The 14,206-nt window shown below is 38.3% G+C and overlaps 1 protein-coding gene across 1 annotated transcript in view; it reads left to right on the plus strand.

The window, feature by feature from the left end:
• The window catches only part of DNAH5 (dynein axonemal heavy chain 5), a 376,240-nt gene that overhangs the window by 220,909 nt on the left and 141,125 nt on the right, over positions 1-14,206 (plus strand). Inside the window, exons 25-32 of the mRNA XM_033436578.2 lie at positions 1,378-1,579; positions 2,151-2,386; positions 4,534-4,752; positions 7,083-7,145; positions 7,450-7,688; positions 8,429-8,669; positions 10,788-10,987; positions 13,418-13,571. Coding sequence (XP_033292469.2) covers positions 1,378-1,579; positions 2,151-2,386; positions 4,534-4,752; positions 7,083-7,145; positions 7,450-7,688; positions 8,429-8,669; positions 10,788-10,987; positions 13,418-13,571 — 1,554 coding nt within the window. The remainder of the gene's footprint in view (positions 1-1,377; positions 1,580-2,150; positions 2,387-4,533; positions 4,753-7,082; positions 7,146-7,449; positions 7,689-8,428; positions 8,670-10,787; positions 10,988-13,417; positions 13,572-14,206) is intronic.

Genomic DNA, 14,206 nt, shown 5'->3' on the forward strand with positions numbered 1-14,206 from the left:
GCTGTTATGCATAAACATGTTCCTGAAAAGCTGGTTTTGCAAAGTTGCACATCTAATAGGGCTTATGAGAAAAAAGAGGTTGAGATAGACACACACAACCTAGGAACTTCTGTAACCAGAGTAATACCAAAAACAATAACAATCATAGTAAAATATTAACCTGTTTAACAACGCTGTAGTCAGTATGGAACTTTACATACTATCAAAAGGTGAAAGAAACTTGGTAGAAGTTGTAACAAGGTGTAAGAAACAGTTGAAAATACTGAGTTATGGAGACAAATATAAAATATACAAAGATCAGATCTAACTGTGCAAAGAACATTCTCAAAACAAAGTGGAGAACAAATTAACCCAAAAGAAAGAAGAGACAAAAAGCATTGTGCCCCTCTTTGGTTTGCTGCTTTAGTGGGTACAAAATGAAGTGTTAGGAAAAACAGCATTTGATAATGTGACCTTCCTGTTATATTGACATCATTCCTTATTTGCCAGTTGTGAGAGAGCCAATTCATTTTACAGAAGCACACTTTGTAACAAAGCAGACCATTTGTTAAAAAAACAGTTTTTAAAAAAACTTATATGCCATCCATACAGTTATAAGGAAAGTGGAAAAAAGATCCTTTTTACAATAACAACATCATTGAAAAATACCTAGGAGCGTACATAATGAGAAGTTTGTAGGGTCTTTTTGAAGAGTTCTCTAAAACTTAACAAGGAATTAAAGAAAAAGAGGTGAGAAGATTTAGAAACACATGGGAAGATTTAATGTTGTATGGATGTCAGTCCTTATCTAATATATTTATACATTTTGTGTGATTCCATGCAATCTTTCAATGGGGCTTGATGCTGGATATATTCTATTTGTCCCTCTAGATCTAATCTCCACGCTCTGACCTTAGGGAACAAGTCAATGGGTTTCCATTGAGACTTCCAGTAGATTTCACCAATGAGAGTCTTGGAGGAGTTTGTGCAATGGGAAAAAGTGACCTCAGGGTATTTTTTTTCCCCATAGCATCACCCTCTCTGTGGCATGATTTGAGCTGTGTTTTTTGACCTAAGGTCCAGCTTCAATCAATAGGGCCTGGTTCACAAGAGATTTTATGGACTCTCTCTCTCTCTCTCTTTTTTTTTTCCTGAGAAACTGTTCCCGTCTCTTTTTGGCTAGGATGGTACCAGTTACATTGTTACTAGTCCCAGGTTACTATTTACACTATTGTATCCAGTTCCAGTCCTGTGGCATTTTCAACTAGTCACATGGTTCACTAATTAAACATTTTAATAAATCCATGGGAACCACCAGCAACTGGCAAATGTTCATTTATATCATGATACCGTTTCTGATTCTTCCTTCTCTACACAAATACGTTATTTGTATTCTAGGAAGTTATTGCATCCACCGACTGCTTCAAACGCTACAATCACATTTGGCAAAAGGAGAAAGAAGAAACCATTGTGACATTTATTATGAAAAACCCCTTGCTTTCTGAATTTGAATCCCAGATTCTCTATTTCCAAAAACTAGAGCAAGAAATTAACACTGAGCCTGAGTATATCTGTGCGGGTACCATTGCTCTGTACACAGGTTGGTTCATTTTCTTTCAGACAGTCATAAAAATTCAACGTATTACTCTGTCTCTTTACCTAGATTAGTATTCCAGTGAGTTCTAGCTATCTTAAAGATTGACTTTCCTTTTATTGGCCTCAAGCTTTAAGACCAACTTATAGATTTGTTTTTAATTCCCTTCTGCGTAATTATTTATTCTGGACTATTTTGAACACTCTGCTGCTAAACCTTGAAAATAAATGCTAATTCAGATAAGGGATGAGTCTGTCATATTTGGAATTAAAATGTACCCTTTCTTTAATAAATAACAATAACAAAGAGTTGAGGCTTATCTCCGACAGTTTCGATAGGTACTGTTTTTTTTTTTTTCTTCCCCATTTTAGAATGTGTTTTGAATTGTTACAAATAGGCTTTATGACATGAATGGATATATAATGATTGGGAAAAACTAATTTTTTTCCAGTTTGATTTTTCGTGTGTTAGAGGGCTATCAGCTGCAAAGTATTTACTGTTGGTAAACCGTTACACTGGGTCTCCTTATACTGGTTCTAGTTTTTCAAACTGAACGGTGGACATGTGGGTTTTACAGCTGACTTGAAGTTCACCTTGACCGCTGAGACGAGGGCCTGGATGGTTGTCACTGGCCGTCACTGTAACAAAAAATACAGAAGTGAGATGGAAAACATTTTTACACTTGTTGAAGAATTCAGTAAGAAACTGAATCGCCCAATTAAAGACCTAGATGATGTTCGAATTGCTATGGTGGCACTGAAGGAAATTAGGGAGCAGCAAATCTCCATTGACTTTCAAGTGGGACCTATTGAGGTAACTGATAATCACTTGTTCTATAGAAATACCTCCATATGTTGGGCTCTATTAGATGAACTATTGACCAGATCTGGACTGGAATTACAAATGGATGCTAAACCCAAGAACAACGATTTCAGTAATGATACCTAACCTATAGGGTGCCTCGTATGGGCAGTTCTAGTACTTTACACAGCATTTAAGGTGTTGAAGAGCAGAGCCTGAGATGAGGATTTCTGTATAAGTGATTTATTGATGAGTGCTCATGGGAGAAGTAGAGTGAACGAAACAGAAAAGGATGAGGTTGGGGGTGGGAGGAAGCTAAGCCAGGGTGTGATCTTAGCTGTAGACTAACTTCGGCCTGATCCCACAGGGAGTGTTCTGGAACATGAATTGTACCACACAGTTGGCCCCATTTTGAGGCAAGGGGGACTGTCTTTATTCCCCCAAATCAGTTGGTCATTGACCATTATTTCCTCACGAGGAGGCTCCTATCAGCTGAGGACCATTTTCAAGGGAAGAAGGCAGCTTGATTCCTATAGTCAACACACCCAACAATCTGGGTTGCAAATACCAGCTGATAAACAGGACCTGCATGGGGCACTGACAGTGTCCATTCATGGGTTTACTCTGTATTAACTCGTTTAATCCTTCCTACAACACTCCACTTACAAACAAGGAAACTGAGGGTCAAAGAAATCATGCAGTTTGATTAATGTTGCACATTACTTTTGTTTTTATTATCATACTCTCTTTTCTAGATGCAAACCCTTTATCAGCAATGGGTTACTATATTCTTTTAAACGAGACTAGTATAACTGTAGCATTAGAACAATTCCAGTTATAAAAACATTATCTTTTCATCACACCATAACTTAAGTGTCTGGACTTAAACTCTGATGGTCAGGATCATACTCTTGTCTCATATTTTCTGCACGTCTCTTTGAATTTTGAAAAATTTCAAATTACCATGAAAATGGCAGAGGTGACTGAAGGTTTGCACCTCTACTGTGTTGGGTCAGGGAAATCACGTGGTCCATTGTGTTCTTCTTTGGAATTGAAACATCAAGGCAAAGAGCCCCTACTTGGACCAGGGGAGTTTGGAGAAGGGGTTTGAAGAGGAGGTCCAGCAATTGCCAAGCCTTTCCTCCTGATGTGAGAGTTAAGACAAACTGTTGTCAAGTATTCAAGCTCAACATGCAATCTTCAGTACTGATAGAACTTATTTGAAAGACCTGATTTAGTGTTCAGCTCCCATATTCCCATTGTATCTTACTTTCCCCATCTCCCCACCCTATTCACACGCACTATGGCCTTGTGAGCACTAAGTTCCAGAATTGTACTTACTCATCCATCAAAGGGAGCATTGGAAAGCTGCAGGTCTCTGTGTTGCTTTGATTGGTACTGGGGTGTAGACTGGAGGCATGCCTTCAAGGAGAAAGAGGGAAGAGGAAGAGAGGCACTGGGCTATGCTTGCCCAAATCAACAATCTTTTCCCCGAATCAACAATCAGGTGTTCATTCTATGTCTTTGGGGAAGAGTAATGGTGGGAGAAGAGGCCAGGGATATTTAGGAAAAATCCTTTCTCATGAAAACCAAACTTTGCCTTATTTTAATCTTCTAGACAAGAGAATAGTCCAGGATTTTGTGTCCTGAGGGCAATAACTTGGCTTAGGCTCTGATTCAAGAATGCCCTCTTATGTCTTACTGTTGGAACCTTTTACCAACAAAGTGAAATAGGATAGAGTTAAAACTCTGATTCATTTTGTTATTCTAAAATTAGCAGTTAAATTGTTTTATGTTTTTCATTTACTTGATTTAATTTTGTAGTCTTCAAATACAATTTAGGGGCCTAAGTAAAAATACCTTTTATTTGTATAATGATTTATAGTTTTCAAAATGCATTTAAATTGATATATTTTTTGATATTCACAAAAATCCTATGAAGCAGCCAGGGAATCTTCCTGTTTTACAGATGAGGAAACTGAAGTTAAGTGGCTCAGTTGCTCACTTAAGCTTTTCCAAGTTTGCAAGTAGAGTAACTAGAACTCTCTGGGCAGTTTCCCTGTCATGTGGATCTTTTCCATTCTAATGCTTTAAAAAATGACTGTGCATACATTTATGCACCTGACTGGCAGAAATTAAATTTTTCTTCTTTTGTGTAGGAATCCTATGCCCTGCTTAACAAATATGGGCTTCTGATAGCAAAGGAAGAGATGGACAAAGTGGATACTCTGCGTTACACTTGGGAGAAGCTTCTGGCACGTGCCAGTGAAGTGCAGAATGAATTAGTCTCACTGCAGCCCAGTTTCAGGAAAGAGCTTATTAGTACCGTGGAGGTCTTCCTCCAAGACTGTCACCAGTTCTACCTGGACTACGATTTGGTACAACTCTAGCTTTCTCTGTGTATTTTGGGAGAAGAGTGACTACAGCATGCAAAATGTAGTTGTTTAAAGATAATATTGGGTGGGCCAAAAAGTGCCTTCGGTTTTTTAGGTAAAAATAAAGACACATTTTTCATTTTCACCAAGAACTTTATTGAACAACGTATTCATCCTTTTGTTCCACTACCTTCTGCCATTTTTCAGGCAACTTCATAATTCCATCTTCCCAAAACTTTTTATCTTTTTGAACAAAGAAATGTTCCAGGTGCCTTTTACAGTCTTCCAGGGAATTGAAATTTTTTTCCATTAAGAGAATTTTGTAAAGAGTGAAATAAATGGAAATCCGAAGGTTCAATGTCTGGTGAATAAGGTGGATGAATCAGAACTTCCCAGCCAAGCTGTAACAGGTTTTGCCTGGTCATCAAAGAAACATGTGATCTTGAGTTATCCTGATGGAAGATTATGCATTTTCTGTTGACTAATTCTGGACACTTTTCGTTGAGTGCCGCTTTCAGTTGGTCTAATTGGGAGCAGTACTTGTTGGAATTAATCGTTTGGTTTTCTGGAAGGAGCTTATAATAGAAGACTCCCTTCTAATCCCACCATATACACAACATCACCTTCTTTGGATGAAGACTGGCCTTAGGTAGGGTTGGCGATGGTTCATTTCGCTTGTCCCACGATCTCTTCCGTTCCACATTGTTGTACAGTATCCACTTTTCATCGCCTGTCACAATTTGTTTTAAAAACAGAATGTTTTCATTACGTTTCAGTAGAGAATTGCACGTGGAAATATGGTCAAGAAGGTTTTTTTCACTTAACTTACGTGGAACCCAAATGTCAAAGCGATGAACATAACCAAGCTGGTGCGAATGATTTTCAGCGCTTGATTTGGATATTTTTAGTGTGTCGGCTATCTCCCGCATGGTATAACGTTGATGTTCAATTAATGTTTTGATTTGATCACTATCAACTTCAACTGGTCTACCAGACCGTGGAGCATCGTCCAGGGAGAAATCTCCAGCAGGAAACTTCACAAACCACTTTTGACATGCTCGATCAGTCACAGCACCTTCTCCATATACTGCATAAATCTTTTTGTGCATTTCAGTTGCGTTTTTACCTTTCTTGAAATAATAAAGCATAATATGCTGAAAATGTTACTTTTTTTCCTCCATCTTCAATATTAAAATGGCTACACAAAAATTCACCAATTTTGATGTCTGTTTTTAAATGATATGACAGCTGTCACAATACAATCTAACAAAACTGTTTCGAATGCAGTTAAAGACACGAGAGCCATCTTATGAAAAAACCGAATGAACCTTTTGGCCCACACAATATGTCAGATTTAATGAAATTCCCTAGGAATGGAAATTTTATTTTCACAAGAGCAAAGATATTTCCCTTTCACAATCCTTTCCCCTTAGAATTCATCCAGAATAATTTCAACAGTAAATGGAAATTTAAAAGTGCTCTTTATATTATACCATTGGTTTCGTACTGAAGTTACTTTGGTAGCTTTTCTAGATTTGTGTAGATAAATATTATTCACTTATAGTTGTCATGATCATCCTTCACACAGTATTCATTAGTTCTGCAAATACTGTAGAACTGCCCTTGGTGCTGAAGACGCAAAAGTGGACAAGACAGATTGAGTCCATATTTTAATCATACATACATAAGTTTTCATGCAAAATCTTCTGCTGGGAATATGTTGCTTAAGGAGACCCATTTCCAGCCAATTACAATGTGCTACAGAAGGGAAATGTGTAGAGTATAGGGTAAAATTTGTACTTACTAACTGGTAACACGCCAAACCACAAAGTAAATGAAATTAGGAGATTGGATTCATGAACCGACTTCATGGATGAAGAAGCACAGAAATCCAGTTATTTAAGGTGGTCTAATATAGGAAAACCTGATTGGAATGTTAACATTACAGGTCACTTTACAAATAGATATTAGAGTGGTGAACTCTGTGTGTCATGTGGCATTAGTGTTCTAGTTCAAACTAGACACTGTTTGTGCTTCTTACAGAATAGTTATTTACCCTTCATGTCACCTGATAAATTAATAGCACATAGTTTTAATTTTCAAAATTTCTTGACATATGAAAGCTGTGACCTCAACTTGGCTTTTTTTTGGCCTTGAAAATATTTCCAAATGAGTTACTTTCCTGAGTCCTTTTTTACAAATAAAAAGTAAGTTTCCTATCCTGTATGTGACATGCATGTAAACAAAATTTGATATTCAAATACATAGTGCTCATGAAATTTGTATGCATTTGCTTCATTTTACTTTATGTTTATTTTAACTTTTTGTGTCAGAATGGTCCAATGGCTAGCGGCTTGAAACCCCAGGAAGCCAGTGATAGACTTATCATATTTCAGGTGATCTTTTTAGTTTCTTTGACTTTCTATATAACCAAAACCTCAATGTCTTTTAAACACATACTTTTTTTCTGCTTAATATAGAGAAGCCCATTGTGGAATATAGTATGTACTTACCTTTTAAAAACTGTGATTTGGTATGGTTAACGTTGGTTTCTATGTAATTAATTGTACTCATTTAGTTCTCATTTACATGTGCTCAGAGATCATACATATTTGCTTATTGGCCAATCTTTTTTTTTCATTTGCATGTTTATTCACATGTAAATCATTTTTGATGAGTTTTCACTTGTATTTTTATTAGAATCAATTTGATAATATCTATCGGAAATATATCACCTATACTGGAGGAGAGGAGCTTTTTGGTCTGCCAGTCACACCGTATCCTCAGCTTCTTGAAATCAAGAAGCAACTAAATCTTCTACAGAAAATATATGCTCTGTACAACAGTGTCATAGAAACTGTAAATAGCTATCACGATATTCTGTGGTCAGAAGTAAATATTGAAAAAATCAACAGCGAACTTTCAGAGTTCCAGAACAGGTGAGAAATTAATGTTTATCATGCCCAGAGCTATTGAACCTCAAATACTTTCTTCTTTGATAGGCTGTCAGGGTTCTTTTTTCACCGAGATGTTTCGAAAGCACATCATGCTTCATTGCTGTTGTCCACTGACATCACCCTTGTCAAATGCGATTTATTAATTACCCCTATGTGTGCCTGGTGAGACAAGCACATCCTTTAAACCTGGATGAATCTTGCCAAGGGCTTTCCTGCATCTTAGAGAGAGCTGATCTCTATTTATATTACACTTACCAACATTTGAAGTTTATGTTAGATGATTTATTTGGAATAAAAGCAAGAGCCCTGTGATATTTCTACATCCTTGAAGTGTTGAACCCCCCCCCCCCCAAATGGAGGATCATTTGTTGTACTTTTCAGTTGACAGCCTGAAACACTCTGCTGTGCTTTGTACTTGGTAGGGTCTCAAAACATGTTTGGAGAATTGAATTGAATTGGGAAGCACCTCTATTCTTTAAAATAATGCCTTTTACCTAATTTTTATGAGGAAATTGAAAAAAGTCATTCCTGGTTGGGAGGAGCAAATTTCCGCAATGTAAAAGTGGGTTATATTAACAGCTATCCACTGAGTCATGAGATTTAACAATGTGATGGGTATTTGAGGTGACTGTTTTTTGATGGAAATGCTAGCAGACAGTCTTGGATTGGAGACATTCCAGGCTTATATTCGAATGAACTTTCACGTTGGCTTTTCTTCGCAGGTGTCGGAAGCTGCCCCGAGCCTTGAAGGACTGGCAGGCTTTTTTGGATCTGAAGAAGACCATTGATGATTTCAGCGAGTGTTGTCCCCTGCTGGAGCGCATGGCCAGTAAGGCCATGATGGAAAGGCACTGGGAAAGGATAACTGCTCTCACTGGGCACAGTCTAGATGTGGGGAATGAAACTTTTAAGTTAAGACATATCATGGAGGCACCTCTTCTGAAATACAAAGAGGAAATAGAGGTACAATGATTGAGTGTATGATGTGGTGGGAGATTGGAAGGTTCCAGGGGATTTGAGAGTCTTCCTATATCATGGTCTATTGGTGCAGTACATCATGCTAGAACAATCAAAACTCTTTTCCTGGTACTCAGCTATGATTTCTTCAACAAACGTTTATGTAACAGGTTCTGTGTTAAGTGCTGGGGACATACGTTCCTGTTTTTACAGATCATTAAATAATTTGTATAATTAAATAATTGTACAAATGAAGGTGTAGTTACAAACTGCAGTAAATACCATTGAAATGGAAGTATGCTGCTCTATGAGGGCCTCTAATAATGGGGTTGACCTCTCTGGGGGTGGGGCGAGGGCAATGAAGGTCAGGAAGACTGGGTGCTGGGTGAATGGGGTGTGCTTGTGTGGTGAGGGGGTAAGGGGCTTGGAAAGTGCAGAGAAGACAGTGTCAGGCAGGTGGAACAGCATATGTGCAGGGTCTGAGGTGTGTTTAGGGGACCAGACGACCGAGATGTGGAGGTGGGCGAGAGAGGAGACAGCTAAGGTTGGGGAGATGGAGTGGGTCTAGAATGTGTTATCGATTTCAGTCTTTGAAGCAGTCGGTAGCCAACTGGGAGATGTATTTTGATTGGGGGATGACGTGGTTAAATTTGCATTTTGTAAAGATCACTCCGGTAGCTGTGAGGAGAAAGAATTGGAAAACAGAAAGGGGGGATGCTGGGAAACCAATTGGGAGGTTACTTGAATATCCCCGGCAACAGATAATGATGTGTCAGATGAGGAGGCAGGTAGTGAAGCTGAAGAGGGGAGACAAGATTGAAGAGATCGTTAGGAGGATAGAATTTGACGGAGTGAACATGGTAGGGAAATGGGAGGGGCTGAGGATGAACCCTAGAGTTCTTGCTGAGAGATCTAAGTGGATGATAGTGCTTGTGACTGCGATGGGGAATGTTGGAAGGTGATCAGGTGGAATGACAAAGTGCAAAGACTATGAGCTTGATTTTGGGCATGAGTTTGATATTTCACAGATTGTGTTTTGGGTTCCCTTGATGTATCCAAACAGAGAAGCCCAGTAAGCAGTGGGTGTGGGTCTTTCCTGGAGATACAAAAGGTTGCTGACTGCACGGGTGTGGATATGCTCATCCAGAGAGGGACAAGAAGAGGGCAAGGACAGGTTTGACCAATGGTCCAGGAGAAGATAAGGCTGCAGAGAAGACAGGGAGAGTGATCAGAGAGCTGGGAAGAAGTCAGGTTTCTGTTCACTCCCTCCTCTCGTACTGCATTGATTTGAGTTTAGAGTTAAATCAGAGACACATTAAAGTTTGAGTCTTTGATGAAAGTGGCAAAATTTAAAAGGTTATTGCATATCTTTTTTATCCTAATTTTTATTGAGATATAATTGACATTTAACATTGTGTAAGTTTAAGGTGTTCAACATAGTGATTTGATACATTTATATTGCAATATAATCTCCATTGTAGTGTTAGCTAACACCTCAGTTATCATTTCTTCTAGTGGTGGGAACAATTGAGATCTAGTCTTTTAGAAAATTTAATGTTTAGGATACAGTTTTGTTGTCTATAATCACTGTACTGTGGATTGGATCTCTAGGACTTATTTATCTATTAGCTGTAAATAGATATAACATCTCTCTCATTCCCCCACCCCCAGCCCCTGTTAACTACCATTCCACTTTCTGTTTTTTCAAGTTTTTTTTTGTTGTTGTTGTTGGTTTTTTTTTTAAGATTCCACATATAAGGGCTATCATATAATATTTGTCTTTGTCTGACTTATCTCACTTAACCCAATATCCTCAGCGTCCCTTCATGCTGTCACAAATGGCAGGATTTTCTTTTTTATCGTGGCTGAAAATCTTCCACTGCTGTATATCTTTTCTGTCTTCTTTCTGGAATAGTTTGGTGATAAATTTTACAGATTAGGATAAATCTATATTATATCTACACACACACACCATTTATTATATTGCAGCTTAGATCTGGAAATGTAAGTATTAGTAGATACATGTAAAGGAAAGGGTATAGACAGGATCTCTGTTGAACCAAGACTATTTGAGAAGGATGTGTGACTTTCATGTGATAAAATGAGAGCTTGCACTTTTAATAGGACATCTGTATCAGTGCGGTGAAAGAGAGGGACGTTGAACAAAAGCTGAAGCAGGTGATTAATGAATGGGACAACAAAACATTCACATTTGGCAACTTTAAAACCCGTGGAGAGCTCCTCTTGAGAGGAGACAGTACATCGGAAATCATCTCCAACATGGAGGACAGCTTGATGTTACTGGGCTCCCTACTGGGCAACAGGTAGGAAAACCGTCCTTCTTTCCCCTGAGGTTTGAGAACCATAAAAACAAACACTTCAAGGGAAATTAATTAAACAAATGCAACAATACCCCTCGTACAATCTATTCAACATTAAAAGTACCTGTTTTCATTTTAGCCTTTGGCACGGCATGGATAAAACTGTTTTGATTTCATTATCCCCTATTTGGGGGATGTGTCTGAGACCATCAGTTGGACAAAATCATGCACCATGTGATTAGCCACTTGGATCTTGCGGAACATTTCAGCTTTGCTGCTGACAGGCCTCACTGCACAGCTGACAGCTCGACAGGCTCTAGATTCCAGACGGAAAATTATTCTGAATTTTAGAATAATTACTTCGGAAACCTTTTTGTCAACACCTATGGACTAGAAACTCTTAGTTGTGTACACACTTTAATGAGATGACAGATTAAGATAGAGAATGAAGTTAATTCATAAAGAGAAGTAAAGCAGCACAGACCGATACCATCCTAACATTTCTGTTTGATGGTAGCAGCAGAGCTGTCATGCTTTGGACGTGCGAGCCAGAGATGCATAAACTTAGATTTCTTTGGTTCAATGCTTCCTCTGGTGCTTTTTGAAATAATTTTTTTGTTCACCAGGATTTTCTCAAATATATGGTAATTGTGTAAGTGTTTGAAATGAGTAATATAGAATATAAAATTAGGTCTTAGAGATTCAGACTATTGGTAATATTGAGTCTGAACTACTGAGAATTTGGTGAGTTTTAATGAATTTGGTTACTGGTCACACCCAACCAGAATTAAGGACAGATGGAAGATAACATACCCTATGGAGGTAGAAGAAGTACACATATACATTAACTTACATCATCTGTGTTAGGAATGGGTAAACTTTTCTTACCAATGGCATTGAACCCACAGACAGAGTTGTATGAGGAGCGCATATTCAACAGAAATTTACAGAATACCTACCACGTGCCATGTGGTCTTCTAGGTGCTGTGGTTAGAAGGGTGAATAAAACAAAGATCTCTGTTGCTATGGACCTATATTCTTGTGAAAAGCATAAACAAACAAAAAACCCCAGAAAGATGTGTAGAATATTAAAGCAATCTGCTTAACACTTAAGACTATGGAAATTAAAATTTTATTCACTAATATGACTAATATTTGAGATGACTTCAAGCCCGTATTATGTTGGACTGGAGAGATCAAGAAAGGGTGAAGAAGGAGAAGAGGAAAAACAACAAAAGGCAGGACAATCGTTTAGGAGTAGGGTTGTCTACAAATAACAGAAGCACCACATACAACATTGCTTGAACAAGACTGAAGTTTATGTCTTTCTCAAGTAAAAAAAGTCCCAAGGTTGATGGCTCTTGGGAGCCCTTCTCCTCCTTCTATCCCTTACATCCAATGCTGCTGCTCTCTTCCCATCCGGAAGAGTGTTTTTCAGACTTGGCTACACACTAGACACACCTAAGGAACTTTAAAAAATCCCAAAGCCTGGGCCACATCCCAGACTGATCGAATCAAAGTTCCTAGGGGTGGGATCCAGGCAGGTATTGGTAGGGCTTTTTGTTGTTTGTTTTAAGGTATTGGTAGTTTTTAATATTTATCGGATGATTAGAATGTGCAGCTAGGGTTGAGAAATATTGATGTGGAGCTTAATCCCGGGACTGCACATTGCTGCAAAGGAGGCTGCGAACTTCAGTATTTTAACTGGGCAGCTATGAGTCTAGGTAGAAATGGGGTTCTGTATCTAAAGAAGAAGGAGAAAAAGATATTGGGGGACCACTGTCTGTTTCTGTCTCACGAGGAAAAAGGGAAGATAGATTAACTATGAGAGAGGAAGAAAAGTGGTTCTCAGGCTTCATGTGTGTACATGCAGAAAGCCTCATGCATACATGTACACACAGACATGAGTGGGGTGGACAGGAGTGGATGGGAAGTTGGAAGGAGGCTCAGAAGAGGGCAGGCTAAAGAGAGAGTCCAGATAGTATCATATTTGAAAACGGAATTTGTTGTTCTGTCCCTGCCAACGGCTCTGTAATGGCTCCACATTACATGAAAAACAAGAGACTTCACGGAATAGGCACAGAAGCTCAGTGGAGAGAATGTTATTTCCTTGGCGACAGCAACAATGACCAGAATGATACTGTTCCAGCAGCTGGGCGGAGTCAAGTCTAATGCTTGATCTGCTTCTTAGATGATACATCTCCCACTTCTCTATGCCCTGGGTCAAAAGGGAAAAAGTCAGTTTAACAATGCCCAGTATATGGTGATGAATGCATCACTTGGTAGCATCATTTTAAAAGCCAGCAACGTAATCAAAGTTGTAAAGAAACAGGTGAAAATCAGGATTTTTTAAAAAACCTCTTTAGTTTGAAAACAACAACAATAAAAACAAAACACTAAAAAAACAAATTCTGAATGTATTTCTCGTTTTAGGTACAATATGCCATTCAAAGGCCAGATTCAAAAGTGGGTGCAATACCTTTCCAACTCAGCAGACATCATTGAGAATTGGATGATGGTGCAAAACTTGTGGATTTACTTAGAAGCCGTCTTTGTAGGAGGAGACATTGCCAAGCAGCTTCCCAAGGTCTTAGAAATTTCTTTATGATTTCATTTGGCTTTTAAACTTAGAGAACTAGCTAATAACTCAGAATGCCCTTAAAAATGCAATAAATTTCAACCTCTACTGAGCCACCCCTTCTCCAGTCTTTTGGTTGTTGCTGTCAAGCTGTTCTTCAAAGAGAGAGAGGGTAATTGTGGAAAAGAGGGATGTGAAAATGAGAGGGAGAATGCTTCAAAATGGTGAGGTTTTATAGGAAATGGAGGGTTAAAAAACAAAGACTGAATGCCTGCATAATTGACATACTTCTTCAGATAATTTGAAGGTGGAACTTGGAACAGTGTAGAATTACAGAGTGGTTATCTTGACAGCGGTAGGATAATTTGTTCTCTACTACTGACAGTTTAAAATAACCCACACTCTACAATATACCCAATTATATCAGTACTGTAAAATGGAGTGGAAATCGGCAAGGAAAAACTCAAGGATTCTTACCCAATTACGTTAAATTGTTTGCTAAATTATAACGTGTTAACAATACATTTCAGTTTTAGAAGCATGATTATGTTGAGTGTTCTTTTCACTTAGGTTTCCTTAGCTTTTTCTTTGGTTAGTTTTCAGTTTAATTATAGAGGGCAGACCCATTAGCTGATTTATTTTTT

This window comes from Orcinus orca, chromosome 3 (assembly GCF_937001465.1).
Source record: "Orcinus orca chromosome 3, mOrcOrc1.1, whole genome shotgun sequence".
Taxonomy (NCBI): domain Eukaryota; kingdom Metazoa; phylum Chordata; class Mammalia; order Artiodactyla; family Delphinidae; genus Orcinus; species Orcinus orca.